Here is a 16,110-nt window from a genome sequence, read left to right as displayed (position 1 = left end):
CTGGTCTATTGTGTCATTTAAAGCTTCTGTTTCCTTATTAATTATCTGTTTGGATGAGCTGTCCATTGGTTTAAGTGAGGTATTATTGTTAGGGAAGTTTTCGACTATAATCTCTTCAAATATTTTCTTGGGTCCTTTCTCTCTCTCTTCTCCTTCTGGGACCCCTGTAATGCGAATGTTGCTGCAGTTAATGTTGTCCCCACGGTCTCTTAGGCTGTCTTCATTTCTTTTCATCTGTTTTCTTTATTCTGTTCCACAGCAGTGAATTCCACCATTCTGTCTTCCAGGTCACTTATCCATTCTTCTGCCTCAGTTATTCTGCTATTGATTCCTTCTAGTGTAGTTTTCATTTCAGTTATTGTATTGTTCATCTCTGTTTGTTTGTTCTTTAATTCTTCTAAGTGTTTTTTAAACATTTCTTGCATCTTCTCGATCTTTGTCTCCATTCTTTTTCCAAGGTCCTGGATCATCTTCACCCTCATTATTCTGAATCCTTTTCTGGAAGGTTGCCTATCTCCACTTCATTTAGTTGTTTTTCTGGGGTTTTATCTTGTTCCTTCATCTGGTACATAGATAGCCCTCTGCCTTTTCATGTTGTCTATCTTTCTGTGAATCGCACCCAGGTTTTCTGACAGAAGACATTATGATCTCTCTACTATCCTATCCTTATGCCTTTGCCAACAATGGCAAACTACACACAGGTAAACAGTGCCTGAAATACAACACATACCTTGAGCATACTGGCTGCAAGACACAACCTCCTGAGGACTCAAGATTGGGGTCTGGGTATTGTTGGTTAGTATACGGATTCTTGCTTCCATCATCCCCATAGAAGCAAATGAGTAGCAGCTTCCACAAGACCCTGGTGATAGAAAAGAAGGATATATAACCCAAGAGACCTTTGATGCACTCAAAAAGAATCATAGAAACCTTAAGTGCATGACATACATTAATATATTTATATTGAGTGTTGCGGTTTTTGTTCGTAAGGATCAGCACAATAAAGAAGATTCAATCAAAGAATGCTACTGACCTTACAGGCAAACATTAAGATTTTAGTTTTTTCACCAAAAGGCAAACATTACTATATGGGGCTTTCCTTGAAAATATTTTGGGAGAAAAAAACCTCCTAACTTCTGCAAAGCATTTGACAATATTCTTTTTTTTTTTTTAACATCTTTATTGGCGTATAATTGCTTTACAATGGTGTGTTAGTTTCTGCTTTATAACAAAGTGAATCAGCTATACATATACATATATCCCCATATCTCCTCCCTCTTGCGTCTCCCTCCCACCTTCCCTATCCCACCCCTCTAGGTGGTCACAAAGCACCAAGCTGATCTCCCTGTGCTATGCGGCTGCTTCCCACCGGCTATCTGTTTTACATTTGGTAGTGTATATATGTCCATGCCACTCTCTCACTTCGTCCCAGCTTACCCTTCCCCCTCCCTGTGTCCTCAAGTCCATTCTCTATGTCTGCATCTTTATTCCTGTCCTGCCCCTAGGTTCTTCAGAACCTTTTTTTCAATATTCCATATATATGCGTTAGCATACAGTATTTATTTTTCTCTTTCTGACTTACTTCACTTTGTATGACAGTCTCTAGGTCCATCCACCTCACTACAAATAACTCAATTTCGCTTCCTTTTATGGCCGAGTAATATTCCACTGTATATATGTGCCACATCTTCTTTATCCATTCATCTGTTGATGGACACTTAGGTTGCTTCCATTTGGCAGTATTCTTAATAATGCAGAAATGATTTACATTTGCAACATTCTGAGCCATCAACTTGAGAGAAAATAATGGAGGGATACATATAAGCTAAGCTTTTAAATATCTCCAGAGAGGCATTTTCTAAAGCCCTTGTTGGGTGGAATTAACCCTAATAATGGCTCAGGTATGGGTGTATTATAGTAGAGAGTTGGATTCAACCAGGGTCAAGGAGGCAAAATACAACAAAGTCCAAGGGGGTAAGAGAATAATTACAATGATAGATATGGTATTTAAGGTGGCCAGTAAGGAAGTAAAGATATAAAGCAGATGGAGGTAGTGAAATGGAAAATAAATTGAAAAGTAGCTGTATGGAGGTAGGGGAGAAGGGAAAAGAAAACAGCTTTATTTAATATGTAAATGCTCTGGCAAGACAAAATAAATTTACTTAAGAAGCATATGCTAGGAATATAGTTGCTGCTTCAAGAGAAGAAAAAATATTGTATTATGAGGTAATTTATATAAAAATATTTTTATCTGTTTCTTCAATATGTGTGAGTAGAAGAAATACACAGAATAAAATATGGAATGTATGTAACAAAACTGGGATTTCCACTTATTACAATTCTAGAAAGAAATGAGCATAACTTAATATCCCCATTATGATACAGCCTCTTTCACCTCTGCCACTGATACAAATTCTACATGGACATATGCTTGTACCAAACGTGAGACACTGGTATTAAATGAAGTTGACATGTTACTCAAGTTACTAATATTAATTAGTTACCAAATTACTTGAATGGTAAGCACTCCCTTGTGCACATAAAGTAAGACGAACGAACAGACAATATTACAGTTCAAAACACTCATTCTACATAAAGACAATGCTGCCTTTGTTCTCTTTAATAAGTCTGAATTTACTTAGTGAATGTCTTCCTCCAAAAAGTATTAAGAAGAACACTGTCCATTAAAAATATGAGGGGCACTGTTTTTCTCTTCTCCAGGTAACTGTTCATTCATGTCCCTCCCTGAGTACAAAGGAAAGCCAGGATACTCTATGCTCAGCCTCTAACATTCTTAAGCCTACTTGAATTACTTAATACCGTTTTCCTCAAACTAAATTGTGAATTTCTTTGAGTATTTACAGGAAATCTGTTTTCTTCACCTTGATGCCTGATGCAATGAAGGAACTCAGTGCATCTTTGTAGAAAGAAAAGTCAAATTATGAATAAGTGGATACATATTTATATCCAGGAAAGAAGGTTATTTCAATGGAAACAGTTAATATTTACTTTTAGTCCATTAGAGCCCTATCACCCTGTAACTGCTACCATTCTGATGGTCCCCAAAATTCTCCCCGTAAACATCTCAGATTTATCCATACTGCTTTTGCCACTGAGGGATCACCTAAATTATGAAGATTAGAAGAGAAACATTTGGAAAGGGGCCTTGGGACTCATCTAGTGTGTAACCTACTCAATAATACATACACTGAGATTCAAAAAGAAGCACTGACCTGTCCAAAGTCACAAAACTAAAGGGTGGCAGGTGCTAGCATCTAAGTGTCTCCTAATGCAGAGTACTGTCTTTTTCCATTTATAGATCAGTATCTACTTTAAAGAATTTTCACATTTCCGTTCCCTGTCTTCTAGTTACTAGATAGAATGAAATTAACATGCACATTTTGTTTTCAAAACCATCCAAATAATACTATCCTTAGGACTCCTCTTTCAAATGACAGAAGGTCAAAGAACTAGATGAGTGACAGTAAATGGCCAAGGCCAGTGTTCCTTTCTTGAGACATCAGGATCTTTCAATAAAGAACATCACAAGAGTCTAGAAATGGCCCCAATTTGTCCATTTAGCATTCTTGGCCCAGGGCAGCCACAGAAATAATCTCTCTTGGTATTAACTGTTAAATCCTCATCATCTAACCATCCAGCATTATGGGAGGGACAGGCCCCATGTACATTCAAGGGCTCAGAATGTGCTCTGTTAACAGAGAAATCACAGGAATGAGGAAAGGAGATAACCTTCCTCAAGCCCTTGATGTTCCCAGAAGGTCAGCTGCCAATGTAAGTAATGCCTCTTCAGAAGTCAGGGCCAGAGTCTAGATTCTGTAAATCAACTATACTTCAATAAACAAATAGTAAATAAATAAACAATAAAAATAAATAAAAGGACCATTTTCTCTTAAGAAGACTACAGGGCAATAAAGAAGAAGAAGGGGAGACGATCCAGACAGAGCTCTACGGTAATCATATTTCCGTAATCTCAAATAGGTATGTGATTGTCAGATGGTTTAACTATATTCAGCTGTAACTTCTAACAGTGGAGAGAACACTGAACTGGGAGTAAGGAGCCAGGATTCTTTTTTTCTCTTCCCTCCCACCCTGTCACTCAGCTGTGTGACTCTGGGCAAGTCATTTGACCTTTTTGGCATTTCTTTTTCTCTTGTGTGTAAAAGGAATAGGGTGGAGCAGTTTAAGGCCCCTGCCTTCCAGCTTTAATATAAACGGTAGTTAGAACAAGACTTAAACAAACTAGATTTTAAAGTTAGGAAAACCCTCTGCATTTCCTAATTAATGTGACTTGAAAGACACTCCCCTTCTCTCTTGGAGATGCAATAATAAATAAAGACAGCACAGCTGGGAGAAGAACAAAGAAAGTCCCATCTCTTGCAACTTCCTAGCTCTCTTCCCTCTCACACATCAAAGTAAATCCTGGCTACATGGCTAGTGCTTAGAGATGTTAACACGTGTAAAGGTAAGAATTTGCCCCCATCCCCGCCATATTTTTTTTTCATTAATCTTGATTTGCTCTCCAAATAGAGAAAAGTTGTGAATTCCCTTAACTGTGGGTAATTTTGAATTCTAGGTTATATAGAACACTGGTATATTTAAGTTAGTGGAAATTTCCAAGTAGCCCAGTTAGTAGGAATAGAAAATAATTTTTTCCCAACCTAAAGTACAGAAAACCAAAAAGAAATCAAAAGAGGAACAACTAAGTACATTATTTTCTCAGACACCTAACAAGATACTACAGATGAGGGATCAGTTTAAAAGCAATTAATCTGTCAAAGCCCTCTGTTTTTAAATTGCCCATGTCTGTACAAACCATATTTATAACACTCAAAGAATACGGAATATTAGAGATGACAATACCTTTTACCAAGCCACAAGAAAACCATTGTCAAAGGATATAGCTTTAGAAAGTCTAATTTCCTTCCCCTGAATAATTATCTCATCAGTAGTCAATCATAGATTTTGTGAAGTGAGTGGAACTAAATATTTCTTTCAACCTTTTCCTAAAGAATTTTAAAAACGCCCTGTTAAAGCAGTTATTATACTGTATTTTAATGTTTTGCTTGTAGGTCTTGCTAAACTGTAGTTTCTAGGATGAGGACTATGTCATATTGGTCTTTATATCCTCAGCCATTACAAACAAATACTCCTGGACTTCCCTGGTGGCGCAGTGGTTAAGAAGCAGGGGATACGGGTTCAATCCCTGGTCCGGGAAGATCCCACATGTTGCAGAGCAACTAAGGCCGTGCGCCACGACTACTGAGCCCGCACGCTCTAGGGCCTGCGTGCCGCAACTACTGAGCCTGCGTGCTGCAACTACTGAAGCCCACGTGCCTAGAGCCGGTGCTTCACAACAAGATAAGCCACCGCAATGAAAAGCCTGCACACTGCAACGAAGAGTAGCCCTGCTCGTCACAACTAAAGCAAGTCCATGCACAGCAGCAAAGACCCAACACAGCCAAAAAAAAAGATTCCTAACGTATTAGATACTCTATAAACACTGCAACACAGTGGAAACAACCATGTGCCAAGCCCTCAATAACCAACACTTGACATGAAGTATTTTCTTAATCCTCTCCAATAAGGATAGGAAACATGTTTGATGACAGAATAAATTTTAATCCTCTCTTAATATCAAACCTTTAATCGACTTTCCATTCATTTCTCAATTACCTTCAAATTTCTCTCATTTCCAATCCCTCCTTTCCAAGGAAGCTATCTCCAGAAAAGGTAGGGATGGATTTCAGGACCCACACTTTCTCTAGAGCCAAAGAGTCTCAGATTAACTGGTACAAAGGAAAGACAAAGAGATGAGACCTCTGGTGTCAGATGAAGGACAGGAACACTGCTGCTGTAAGACCTGCTCAAAGCTCCATATATTCAGAACACTTTGCAAGAATTCAGTCAGGATGAACTGAAGGGTTGGTAGTGAATGTTGAGAAGTGGGAGAGGCTGATTAGCATTGAATTTTAGGAAAGGGGAAGGACAATTTATCTTTGGGTGTTATAAATTTATAATCCTCTCTCAGGAGACACTAATCAGAATGTTTCCAGACAGTAAATACTACGCCCATTTTATAGTAATAAACCTGAGTATTATATAAATGATTCTCCAATCATTGTCGGCTATAATTTAGGATAAGGTAATTTGCTCTCAAGTGCTATGAGAGGAAAAGTTATTAAATCTACTCATCCTGTATCCAATTTCCAAAAATAACATAAAATGCAATTACAGTGATAATTTTGATAAACCTGGGCTCTGCCTCCAGCCCACCATTCAGGAAGCTGAGTTAATACTTACCATTATATGTCTTATCCTGGGGTAAAGTTAATTGAAAGGTCTTTACACAGCTCAAAAAATTTACTTTACCAGAAAAAAATTTAAGGATTCATTTTCTGGGCTCCTAAAGTAATTAAAGACTAAATGATGGGGGGGAGGAAAAAGGGGTAGAGTGGGCAGACAGGTAGTAAAGAAGGATTCCAGCATAAAGAAGATGTGGTATATATACACAATGGAATATTACTCAGCCATAAAAAAGAATGAAATATTGCCATTTTCAGCAACGTGATGGTCCTAGAGATTATCATACTAAGTAAAGTAAATCAAAGACAAATATCACATATCACTTACATGTAGAATCTAAAAAATGATACAAATGAACTTATATACAAAACAGAAACAGACTCACAGACATAGAAAAAAACTGGTTACCAAAGGGGAAAGGGGAGGGATAAATTAGGAGTTTGGGATTAACAGATACACACTACTATATATAAAATAGATAAACAACAAAGACTTACTGTATAGCACAGGGAACTATATTCAATGTCTTTTAATAAACTGTAATGGAAAAGAATCTGAAAAGGAATACATATATATAAACTGAGTCACTTTGCTGTACACCTGAAACTAATGCAACATTGTAAATCTATTATACTTCAAGTTAAAAAAAAAAAAAGGATTCCAGCAAACCACTTGCAGAAGGAAGACCGATTTTGGCTGCATGCAATTCTTTGTTTCTACACAAGTCTCTGTGACTAGGAGGGCAAATGAGTTTGGCTTACGTATCACTCTAATTTCATTAGCTACCTGGAACACACTGAGAAGGATACTGAAGAAATGCTGAGCTCTGCTGGAGAGATTATCTACTACCAAAGTCCGTCATGGACACAAAGAGAAGTGAGTATTCATTAGTTATATATTTTCCATTTCTTTACTGAAGTGGATCATAACCTATTCACCTCTGTATCCCCAAAATCTAGAGCCTGGCACATAGTAAATGTTTAATAAATATTTCAGAATGAATTAATGAAAAAAAAAATCAGACTTTTTTTTTTTACCTTGGTTTCGAACAGGAGTAACAAAATTGGTACCATGAACATTTCTCCAGTCCCAGGATGCTGGCAAATGCAAAATCTTTTTCTGTATTTCAGCAGTTATTGGTGCAGGTTTGGGCCTAGGATGGAAATAGACATTTGATGTCAATATATATTCTTTCCTTTGAGGATGATTCCATGATTTCAGCCACCTGGCTGGCTAGAATGTAGATTCAGATCCAAAGAGCACTTGTCTAGCAGTGTTTCAATGTGTCTATTATACAAAAATGTGTCTACTATACAATGTGTCAATTATACAACTAAGTTGTATAAATTACCCATTTCTTTTTCAGGATCTAGTAATTTTCCCCAGTGAAATCATGTTGGTTTCGTATATTGCCATTGCTAATTTTAGTATGGCTAAATAGCTGCATTCTCTTACTTTTAATAGATTTTGTCCAAGAAAGCAGATGTGAGAAATTGAAGATGGCCTACAAAGGATTTAGAGAAAATAGAGGAATGACTGATGTTTCACTCTGGAGATGGTGGTGCTGGTAGCTGTAAAAGAAGTGAAGGCATGGAAATAAAAGATCTAAGTAGAAGCAGGCAGACTACCTCCATAAACAGATGAAAGTAAGACACAAAGATGGCCACAAATGGCTTTACCACTTACTAGCTGTGCAACGTTCGTCAAAGACCTTAACATCACAAAACTATGATCACCTCCTATTAAGATGGGTACAATCATGCCTACCGCAAAGGACTGTTATGAAAATTCAATGGAATAATGATTAACAAGTGCTTAAAACATGGCCTTGTCTCTGATAAGTCCTTACTAAATTATTAAGCTATTAGGATGATCACCACCACCATCATCATCATCCATGTCATTAAGACTAAATATGCTGCTGATACATTTAGGTGACTATCTAGCACAAAACAGGCAATTGTTAACTTCCTTCTTCCTAACATCCTATAAAGGCAGAGTGTTTGCCCATCAATGCACACACAGATAAAACAAAAGCAATGTGACAACAAAGCTCAGTGGTGTGAAAATGAAGACAGTGAAAGAGAAATCAGGGAGATGGAGAAGTGAGAATTACAAACACCACAGGCACACTATACATTATTGGCTTTCAATCATTTGGGTCCAGATTCTTTGAAGAATCTGCAGAGAGCTCTGGACTCAGATGTCCATAAACAATATGTTTTTCTACAAGAGTTCTTCAGAAACATGGCACCTGACACATGGCAAAGCAGTTGGGTCTGAGGCTCAATCTTCCAGACAGGAGTCCCAGTCTCCCTAGGCTCCAGTGCTGACCCCACCTCCTCTGGATTCTCGTCTCACACAGATACAGGATGGCTCTTTCACTTTAGTGAATCGGAGAAGGAATACGGTATGCTCCCATTCCCAATTTCGACTAACCAGAGCATCTCACACACTAGTCATTCCTCAGAATACACTTTGAGAAACACTGTATAAGATTCTTTTCAGATATGGGTAGAACTGTGAGAGAAACTACATAGTCTGTTAAATCCAGCTATAGTTTTGAGGGAATAAATCTACCAAATTCCTGACTGTATAAATTCAAAGAACGGTATAATTTTCCATAAGAAATACACCATGGGGTATATAAACTAAAGATGGGAAATGTCACTCTGGATGAAGGTAGCAGAGGTATATTGATAAATATGGAATATTTTTTGCTGGACCTAAAAACAGAGAAAGGATTTTGAGATTTTTACAGGTGGCAAATTTGACAGTTTCTATAGGTAAGTTCAGGGGTATCTGAGGCAAAGGGAGTGTCATGAATGGAGGTAGGTGAAAGTTTTCAGGAATTTTCTGTCATATTATTTGAAAGCAGGTCAAGGTAGTCAATACAGTTATGGGCAAATTTAGGTGGCTTTGATTACCAGGCTAAATTTATTCATTAGACAATAAGTAGTGACTCAATCATAGCTGGGTGTAAGAAGATGTAACAGGCAGTATTTCATAGAATGGCTAAGAGTGGGGACAGGGAGTGGTAGAAACCAAAGAGAGAGAAGGCAGGAAGCTGATCCATTATACAGGATAGAGATGACAAAGCCCTAAGCCAAAGTGTAGAAAATGGAAAGAGAGTAAAGGAAATGGCAGATGCTGTGAAAGCAAAACCCATAAATAGGGCTTGGAGAACATCCGAGTCTGTATGAATAGGAAAGGGAGATGGTCAGGGAAAAGATAACATAAAAAGTCTAAGTTACGATGACCAATAAAATGATGAACAGCCCAGGGAGGAGGATATCAATTGATACAAATATCTTTATTAGTGATAAAGAGATGTGCTTTATTACCTTGGAATTCTCCGGCTGTGGCCACCACCTCTCCTAATCATCTCTTTCAGTGTAAGAGTCTCATATTCCATGTATGCAGTCGCAGTCCAAGACTTCTGAACGGCATTGATAGCTTTCACAAAGTTGTGGTTATATTTGTAGAGCCTATTAGAATACCTGCCAGCAAAAGTAAGACAGCTTCAGATACACTCTTTACTGATGTAAATAGATCCCGTTAAAATAGGCACTCTTATACTGTGGGCCTGAGTGGAAAGTGGTATAATCTTTCAGGAAGGCAACTGGATATGTCAATCTCTATATCTCTATCAATAGCCTAGAATTGGAATGTGTCCTATGAAAATAAAAGTTCAAGTGAACTAAGATGTATGTATAAGGATGTTCAGTGAAACATTTTTATACCAGTGATAGATTACAAACATTCTAAATATTCTAAGGTAAGGGATGGATTAAATAAATAATGGTACTTCATTTGCTATATAGTTTATTCAGTAAAAATATCTGGAAGATTATTTAGTGATATGGAAGACTTCACACTATATTAAACAAAAAAGCAGAATATCAAAGAAGTTTATATAGAATTAATCAATTTTTATGAAAGTGAACATTTATATTTATACCATAAGTACATACAACCATGGTTATCTCTGAGTGGTGACATAGGATCATCACCTTTCCCCCACCCTCTACAATTTCTACAATGTACCTTTTAAACTTTGTAATAATAAAAAATAAAGGCGGAGGGGGGGAGGACAGCAAAACTGTATACAATATATATAGCATGGCAAGCATTATGTAATAAAAAATGGTTCCATAGGGGCATTTGGTTTATATCCTTGTTACTCAAATTTGGTTCTTGAGCCAGTATCAGCAGAAGCACCTGGAAGCTTGCTAGAAATTCAGACTCTTAATTATCCAACCCAGGCCACCTGAATCAGAATCTACATTTTTAACAAGATCCCCAGATGATTCACAGCAACATTAAAATCTGAAAGGCACTGGTTTACCTGATGCCAAATGCTTGGATATAGATGTAAACAAGTCTAACACACAAAGAGCATGTTTACAAAGCAAAAGAACTGAGGGAGTTGATTATTCATTTAACTTAAACATGTATCTCACCTATGTGCCAGGTGCTAGGAATTAACGGAATTCACTGTGTTAATTCTACTAAAAAAGATTCTGGCCCCGGAGCAGCTAAGCCCGTGAGCCACAACTACTGAGCCTGTGCTCTAGAGCCCATGAGCCACAACTACTGAAGCCCGTGCGCCTAGAGCCCGTGCTCCGCAGCAAGAGAAGCCACTGCAGTGAGAAGCCCATGCACCGCAACGAAGAGTAGCCCCCGCTCACCACAACTAGAGAAAGCCCACGCACAGTAACAAAGACCCAATGCAGCCGTACATACATACATACATACATACACACATACATACATAACATTCTGTAACTTAAGTGTGACTCACTACCCAAGACTTTCAGTAACATTCAATTATGCCAAGCAAGATATACGTAACCTGAGTAACATGTTAGGCATATTTTGAACTTTTCTTTCTCTTTTAATTTAGATGTTCACAGAGAGAGTATTTTGATATAGTCAAAAAACCTGGGAGCACTGAAAATAATAAGAAAAATGTGCAACCACATTGATAATGTGTTAATGTTTTTATCAAAATCCTTTCCCATTTGTTGCAAAATGTGAAACCAGAGAGGTACCTTTATTAAATAGATTATAAAACTGCCTGTATTCTATTTCTGACAACACTAACACACAACAAAAGCCAGTTGCAGTTGTTGTTTCTTAAGACACAGGAATATATTTTAAGTTGTAAATGTCTATCTCAAAATCAGATCATTAAGAGCTGAAAGAGACCTTCATGGTAATTTAGTCCTAAATGCTTACTTTACAAGTGAGGCAACATAGATTCTGAGCACTCCGGTTAGTAGCTTCTTCACTAAATGAGGCAATGTTTGAAATGTCAGAAAAGTACAAAGTAGTAGGGTGAAAAGTGAACACCTTCATAGGAAAGGTGTTGCTCAAGGATCACTCCAAACAAAGCAATTTAAAAGCTAAGTTCAAAATGGAGGTGATGAATTAGTCTAAATCTTGGGGAGTACTTCCCCAGACAAGTGCGATTTGTCCTCTTTGAACTCATGTCCCCCCCACCTTCTCTGCCAGTGTGGTCTGGCTTTGGATGATTTGTTCATGTACACTTTCAGTGGATTTCACAACCAAACAAAACAGAAAATTTGCTACTGCTAATATTTATCTTTTCCTTCCAAACTAATAAAAGTCTGAAATCTCTTGTGTGGTTCATAGTTACTTAAACTGGACCTAACTCAACAAAAACTTTAACTGAAAGTTACACACTTAACTGTGTCCTCCTCAAATTCATGTGTTCAAGTTCCAACCTCCAGTACATCAGAATGTGACTGTATTCAGAGACAGGGCCTTTAAAGAGGACATTAAGGTTAAATGAGGCCATATGGGTGGGCCCTAATCCAATATGACTGGTGTACTTTTAAGAAATGGAGATTAGGACACAGACAGGATGACCATGTAGAACAACAGTGAGCAGCCATCTGCAAGCCAGGGACAGAGGCCTCAGAAGAAACTAAACCTGCTGACACCTTATCTTGGACTTATAGCCTCCAGAATTGTGAGAAAATAAGATTCTGTTGCTTAAACCATTCGGTCGGTGGTACTCTGTTATGGCAGCCCCAGGAAACTAATACGCTACATAAATACTAAGAACTTTAATTTCATTTATTTATTTCCTTGTTTAAAACTTATGTTCAATTAGCATCACCTATATTTGTTGCAACATAAACATACGTATCTACAAGTATTATGCAACGTATTATTACATGGCAATAATAAAATGACTTTTCTGTATAAGTCACTGCAATTCTGTGGTCCTTTATATAACTATTCTTTAAAGCTATCATTGGTCCATTACTTTTGAAGTACTTTGAAAAACGAATTTCTTCTCTATCACTCAATTTTTCCAGGAAAGTTGTACATAACATGGCTTATGTTTTTTTCCAGGGAAGTTGTACATAACGTGGCTTATGTTTCTAAGTCAAATAAATTTTATATAATCAAATTAAATTTTCCAAGAATTAGGACAGACATACATATTATAAAAAACTATATGTAACTTTCATTTACGACAACTCACTTTTCCTGGAGATTCTCAAGGTGTGCTGTGTTCACGTTCACATTCTCAAAGGTATTTCCCTCCTTCTTTCCTGTGAAACAAGCCCAGTTCCTGCCCAGCACGTCATGCACCCAGCCAGTCATGGTTTCATGGCAGTAACTAGTTACCTTGCCACCCTCTTCTTTATACTGCAATCAAATAAGAAAAGGAAAAGCCAAGTGAATCTGTGTTCCTGTCTCAGGTCTGTTTCCTTGTCTCCCATTCACAGTAAAGGTGCCCCTTTTTCGTTTCATCTTAGGGACCAGCCACTGCCAACCAAAACAAAAACTGAGAGGTTTCAGTTTGCGAACTATTCTAGAAAAGGAAGAGAAATAAACTTTTCTACGATTAGCATCACTGATTACCAAGCAAAATTTACATAACAAACACTTCTGGGGAACGAAAGGCAGGGAAAGAAACTAACATTTTTAGAGCATCTGCCCCATTCCAGGCATTTTACAAAAGTTACCTCATTAAGCCTATGCGGAGACAGGCACCAATAATCCCATTTTACCAGTGAGTAAGTGGAGGTTCAGCTCAGAGAGGGTAAGCAGCCCCTACCTAAGGTAACAGAGCTGTGTAGTGGCAGAAACAAAATTCTGCTGTTTGTCAGACTACTTTTCTGCTCAGAGAAGATATATTCCAGAAAAATACAAGAACATATGGTGAAAATTTTCCAAAATATTAAAATTTTTTCTTCTGTTAACCTCCCAATATATTAGCATATTCTAATCATGAGGGAGTTAAAGTAACCTGATTATTAAATATTCTCTCCACTTTATTTCACTAATATGGCCCGTTGTCTTATGTCGATGTTAACGCTGAAAAATAACTGCAGTTGACCCTTGAAAAACACAGGGGCACCGACTCTCCACAGTCAAAAATCCACATATTACTTTATAGTCAGCCATTCCTATCCTGGGCCCTGCTTCCAAGGAATCAACCAGCCTCGGCTCATGTAGTACTGAAGTACGTATTTATGGGACAAAAATCTGCATATAAGTGGACCCACGTAGTTCAAACCCATGTTGTTCAAGGGTCAACTGTATATAGTGATAGATCTAGGATCTGAACTCAGATGCTTTGGCTCCAGAGCCTAAAGCTCCTCATGTTATCACATGTCCTCATGGAGGAAAGGATATATAATCCAGAATGAGAGCGGAGAGCATGGGAGGAAGAAAGGAAAATAATGCACGCTAAATTTCTTTATGAAGGGACTTGGATATAGACAATTTCATGCACTGACTTAATTTAATGGAACAGAAGCACAAAAGCAGTTCAAAGGCAACACAAACAAATCAGCACGGCAAGCAGCTGTGTTTCAATGCTTTTCATTACAAAAGTACACGGTTGGTTTTGGCCCTCAGGATGTAGTTTGTGGACTGAATCTATATGCTGAGGGGGTGGCAAACTTCTTTTTAAGGGCCAAACAGTAAATGCAGGTTATCAGTCCTCTGTCATCATCACTCAACTCTACCACTGCAGTGTGAAAGGTACACAGGAAATGCATAAGTGAATGAACTACATTGTGTTCCAATAAAACTTCATTTACAAAAACAGACTTATAGTTTGCAAACCCCAAGTTTCAAGGAATGTGTAGGCTAAACTACTCTTAAAGGTAAAACTACCTTACTGCACCTGACTCTGAATTCAAATCATATTGAGGCATAGAGTTAAAAATGTATGGCTTAAAGAATTCAAAAGAGCTAGGTCTGAATCCTGGGATTCTTGCCACACAAGATAAGTTACTTTGGGCTATTCATATGTATATTTTGCTTCTTCCTTGGTGGTTCCTAACACTGTGAAGCCAGTCTCCCTACCTCTGGCTAAGAATATCTCCACTAGCATGAGTTTGGCTCACCACTCCTCATTTCCCTGCTAAAGCCCCAACTCGGGATACAGGAACACTGAAATAAAGGCCTAGGACACGACCAGGCTGCAACACTGGAAGGTATGTTGCATGAAAAGGTTAATAAAGTTTATATTTATTATGCTGAACTACCTGTAACTACTATTTTTATTCAAAAACTGTTCGATATTGGCAACCTTGTATGATGCAGCCAGGCCAGCCGGGCGTAGGCCACCGCTCACCCCCACCAGTGCTGTTGTTAGAAAGCAGTCTGACAAGGCTTTAAGAGTTTTTCAGAGCTACCTTGTAGAAATTGTCAAATACACATAAATGAAAAATAAAGCCTAAACACAGGAAGATGTTCATTACAGTAGAAGAGGCTAGGAAAGGCTGCTTGCTTTTATAAATAGTGTTATTGGAACACGGCCAGACCCACTTGTTTATAGTATTGAATATCATCTCTGGCTGCTTTGGTGCTACAGCAGCAGGACTGGGGAGCTCCCACAGAGACCATAAGGTTCACAAAGCCTAAAACATTTACTATCTGACCCTGTTAAGAAAAAGTTTGCTGACCTCTCTGTATAGAACAATAAAAAAAAAAAAGAAAACCTGGGAATTCCCTGGTGGTCCAGTGGTTAGGACTCCACGCTCTCACAGCTAAGGGCCCAGGTTCGATCCCTGTTTGGAGAACTAAAATCCCATAAGCTGTGCGGTGCAGCCAAAAAAAAAAAAAAAAAAAAAAGAAAGAAAGAAAGAAAAATAACCTATGATGTATTAAGAGGAAAAAATTACAAGATAGTACTTAAGTGGAGTGCAAATAAGTAAAATTTTTATGAAATACGATTTTTAAAAAATGAAAGGTGAAAATGATCTTTGGGTGGGATTTTCTTGGTTATTTACAAAATGAAGATAGTTATATACATTTCGTGAAATTCATCACTTTAAAAAGGTGATGAATTTCCTAAGGATAAGAAACATAGCCCACAAAGCCCTAGAAGAGGACACCTACGAAGGATGGTTCAGATGTTGCTAGAGACTAACTCTGACCTGTCTAGGATTATGATTACACTTCCTGAAAAAAAACATGATTTATATAACCTATTTTGTATTTTGCTAAGTTCTTTCACTTATTTATCAAATGCTTATTGGTCACATAATATTTCCCAGGCATCCTGTTAGGTGCTAGGTGCTAGGCACACATGCACATATGTATTGATGCAGCCCCAGACCTTAAGACGCTGGGAATTCAACGAAATAAACAAACACGTAAATAACGTGGTTATTTATTTGAACCCAGATCATGTGGTCCAGCAAGTTAACCATGCTTGAAAAAGCCTGGGAAATTTCCCCACCTAAGCAGAAAATTTAGATCACAGATGAAATGACTTTCTCAATGTAC

General features: G+C 37.8%; 1 protein-coding gene across 1 annotated transcript in view; it reads right to left on the bottom strand.

The window, feature by feature from the left end:
• The window catches only part of CTSC (cathepsin C), a 37,967-nt gene that overhangs the window by 4,662 nt on the left and 17,195 nt on the right, over positions 1 to 16,110 (bottom strand). The window contains exons 3-6 of the mRNA XM_024763592.1: positions 12,845 to 13,011; positions 9,669 to 9,824; positions 7,362 to 7,477; positions 731 to 862 (exon numbers count right to left, since the gene is read on the bottom strand). Coding sequence (XP_024619360.1) covers positions 731 to 862; positions 7,362 to 7,477; positions 9,669 to 9,824; positions 12,845 to 13,011 — 571 coding nt within the window. The remainder of the gene's footprint in view (positions 1 to 730; positions 863 to 7,361; positions 7,478 to 9,668; positions 9,825 to 12,844; positions 13,012 to 16,110) is intronic.

The sequence above is a fragment of the Neophocaena asiaeorientalis genome, unplaced genomic scaffold (assembly GCF_003031525.2).
Source record: "Neophocaena asiaeorientalis asiaeorientalis breed wild unplaced genomic scaffold, Neophocaena_asiaeorientalis_V1.1 scaffold946, whole genome shotgun sequence".
Classification (NCBI taxonomy): Eukaryota; Metazoa; Chordata; class Mammalia; order Artiodactyla; family Phocoenidae; genus Neophocaena; species Neophocaena asiaeorientalis.
This window is presented reverse-complemented; position numbering and strand designations above follow the sequence as displayed.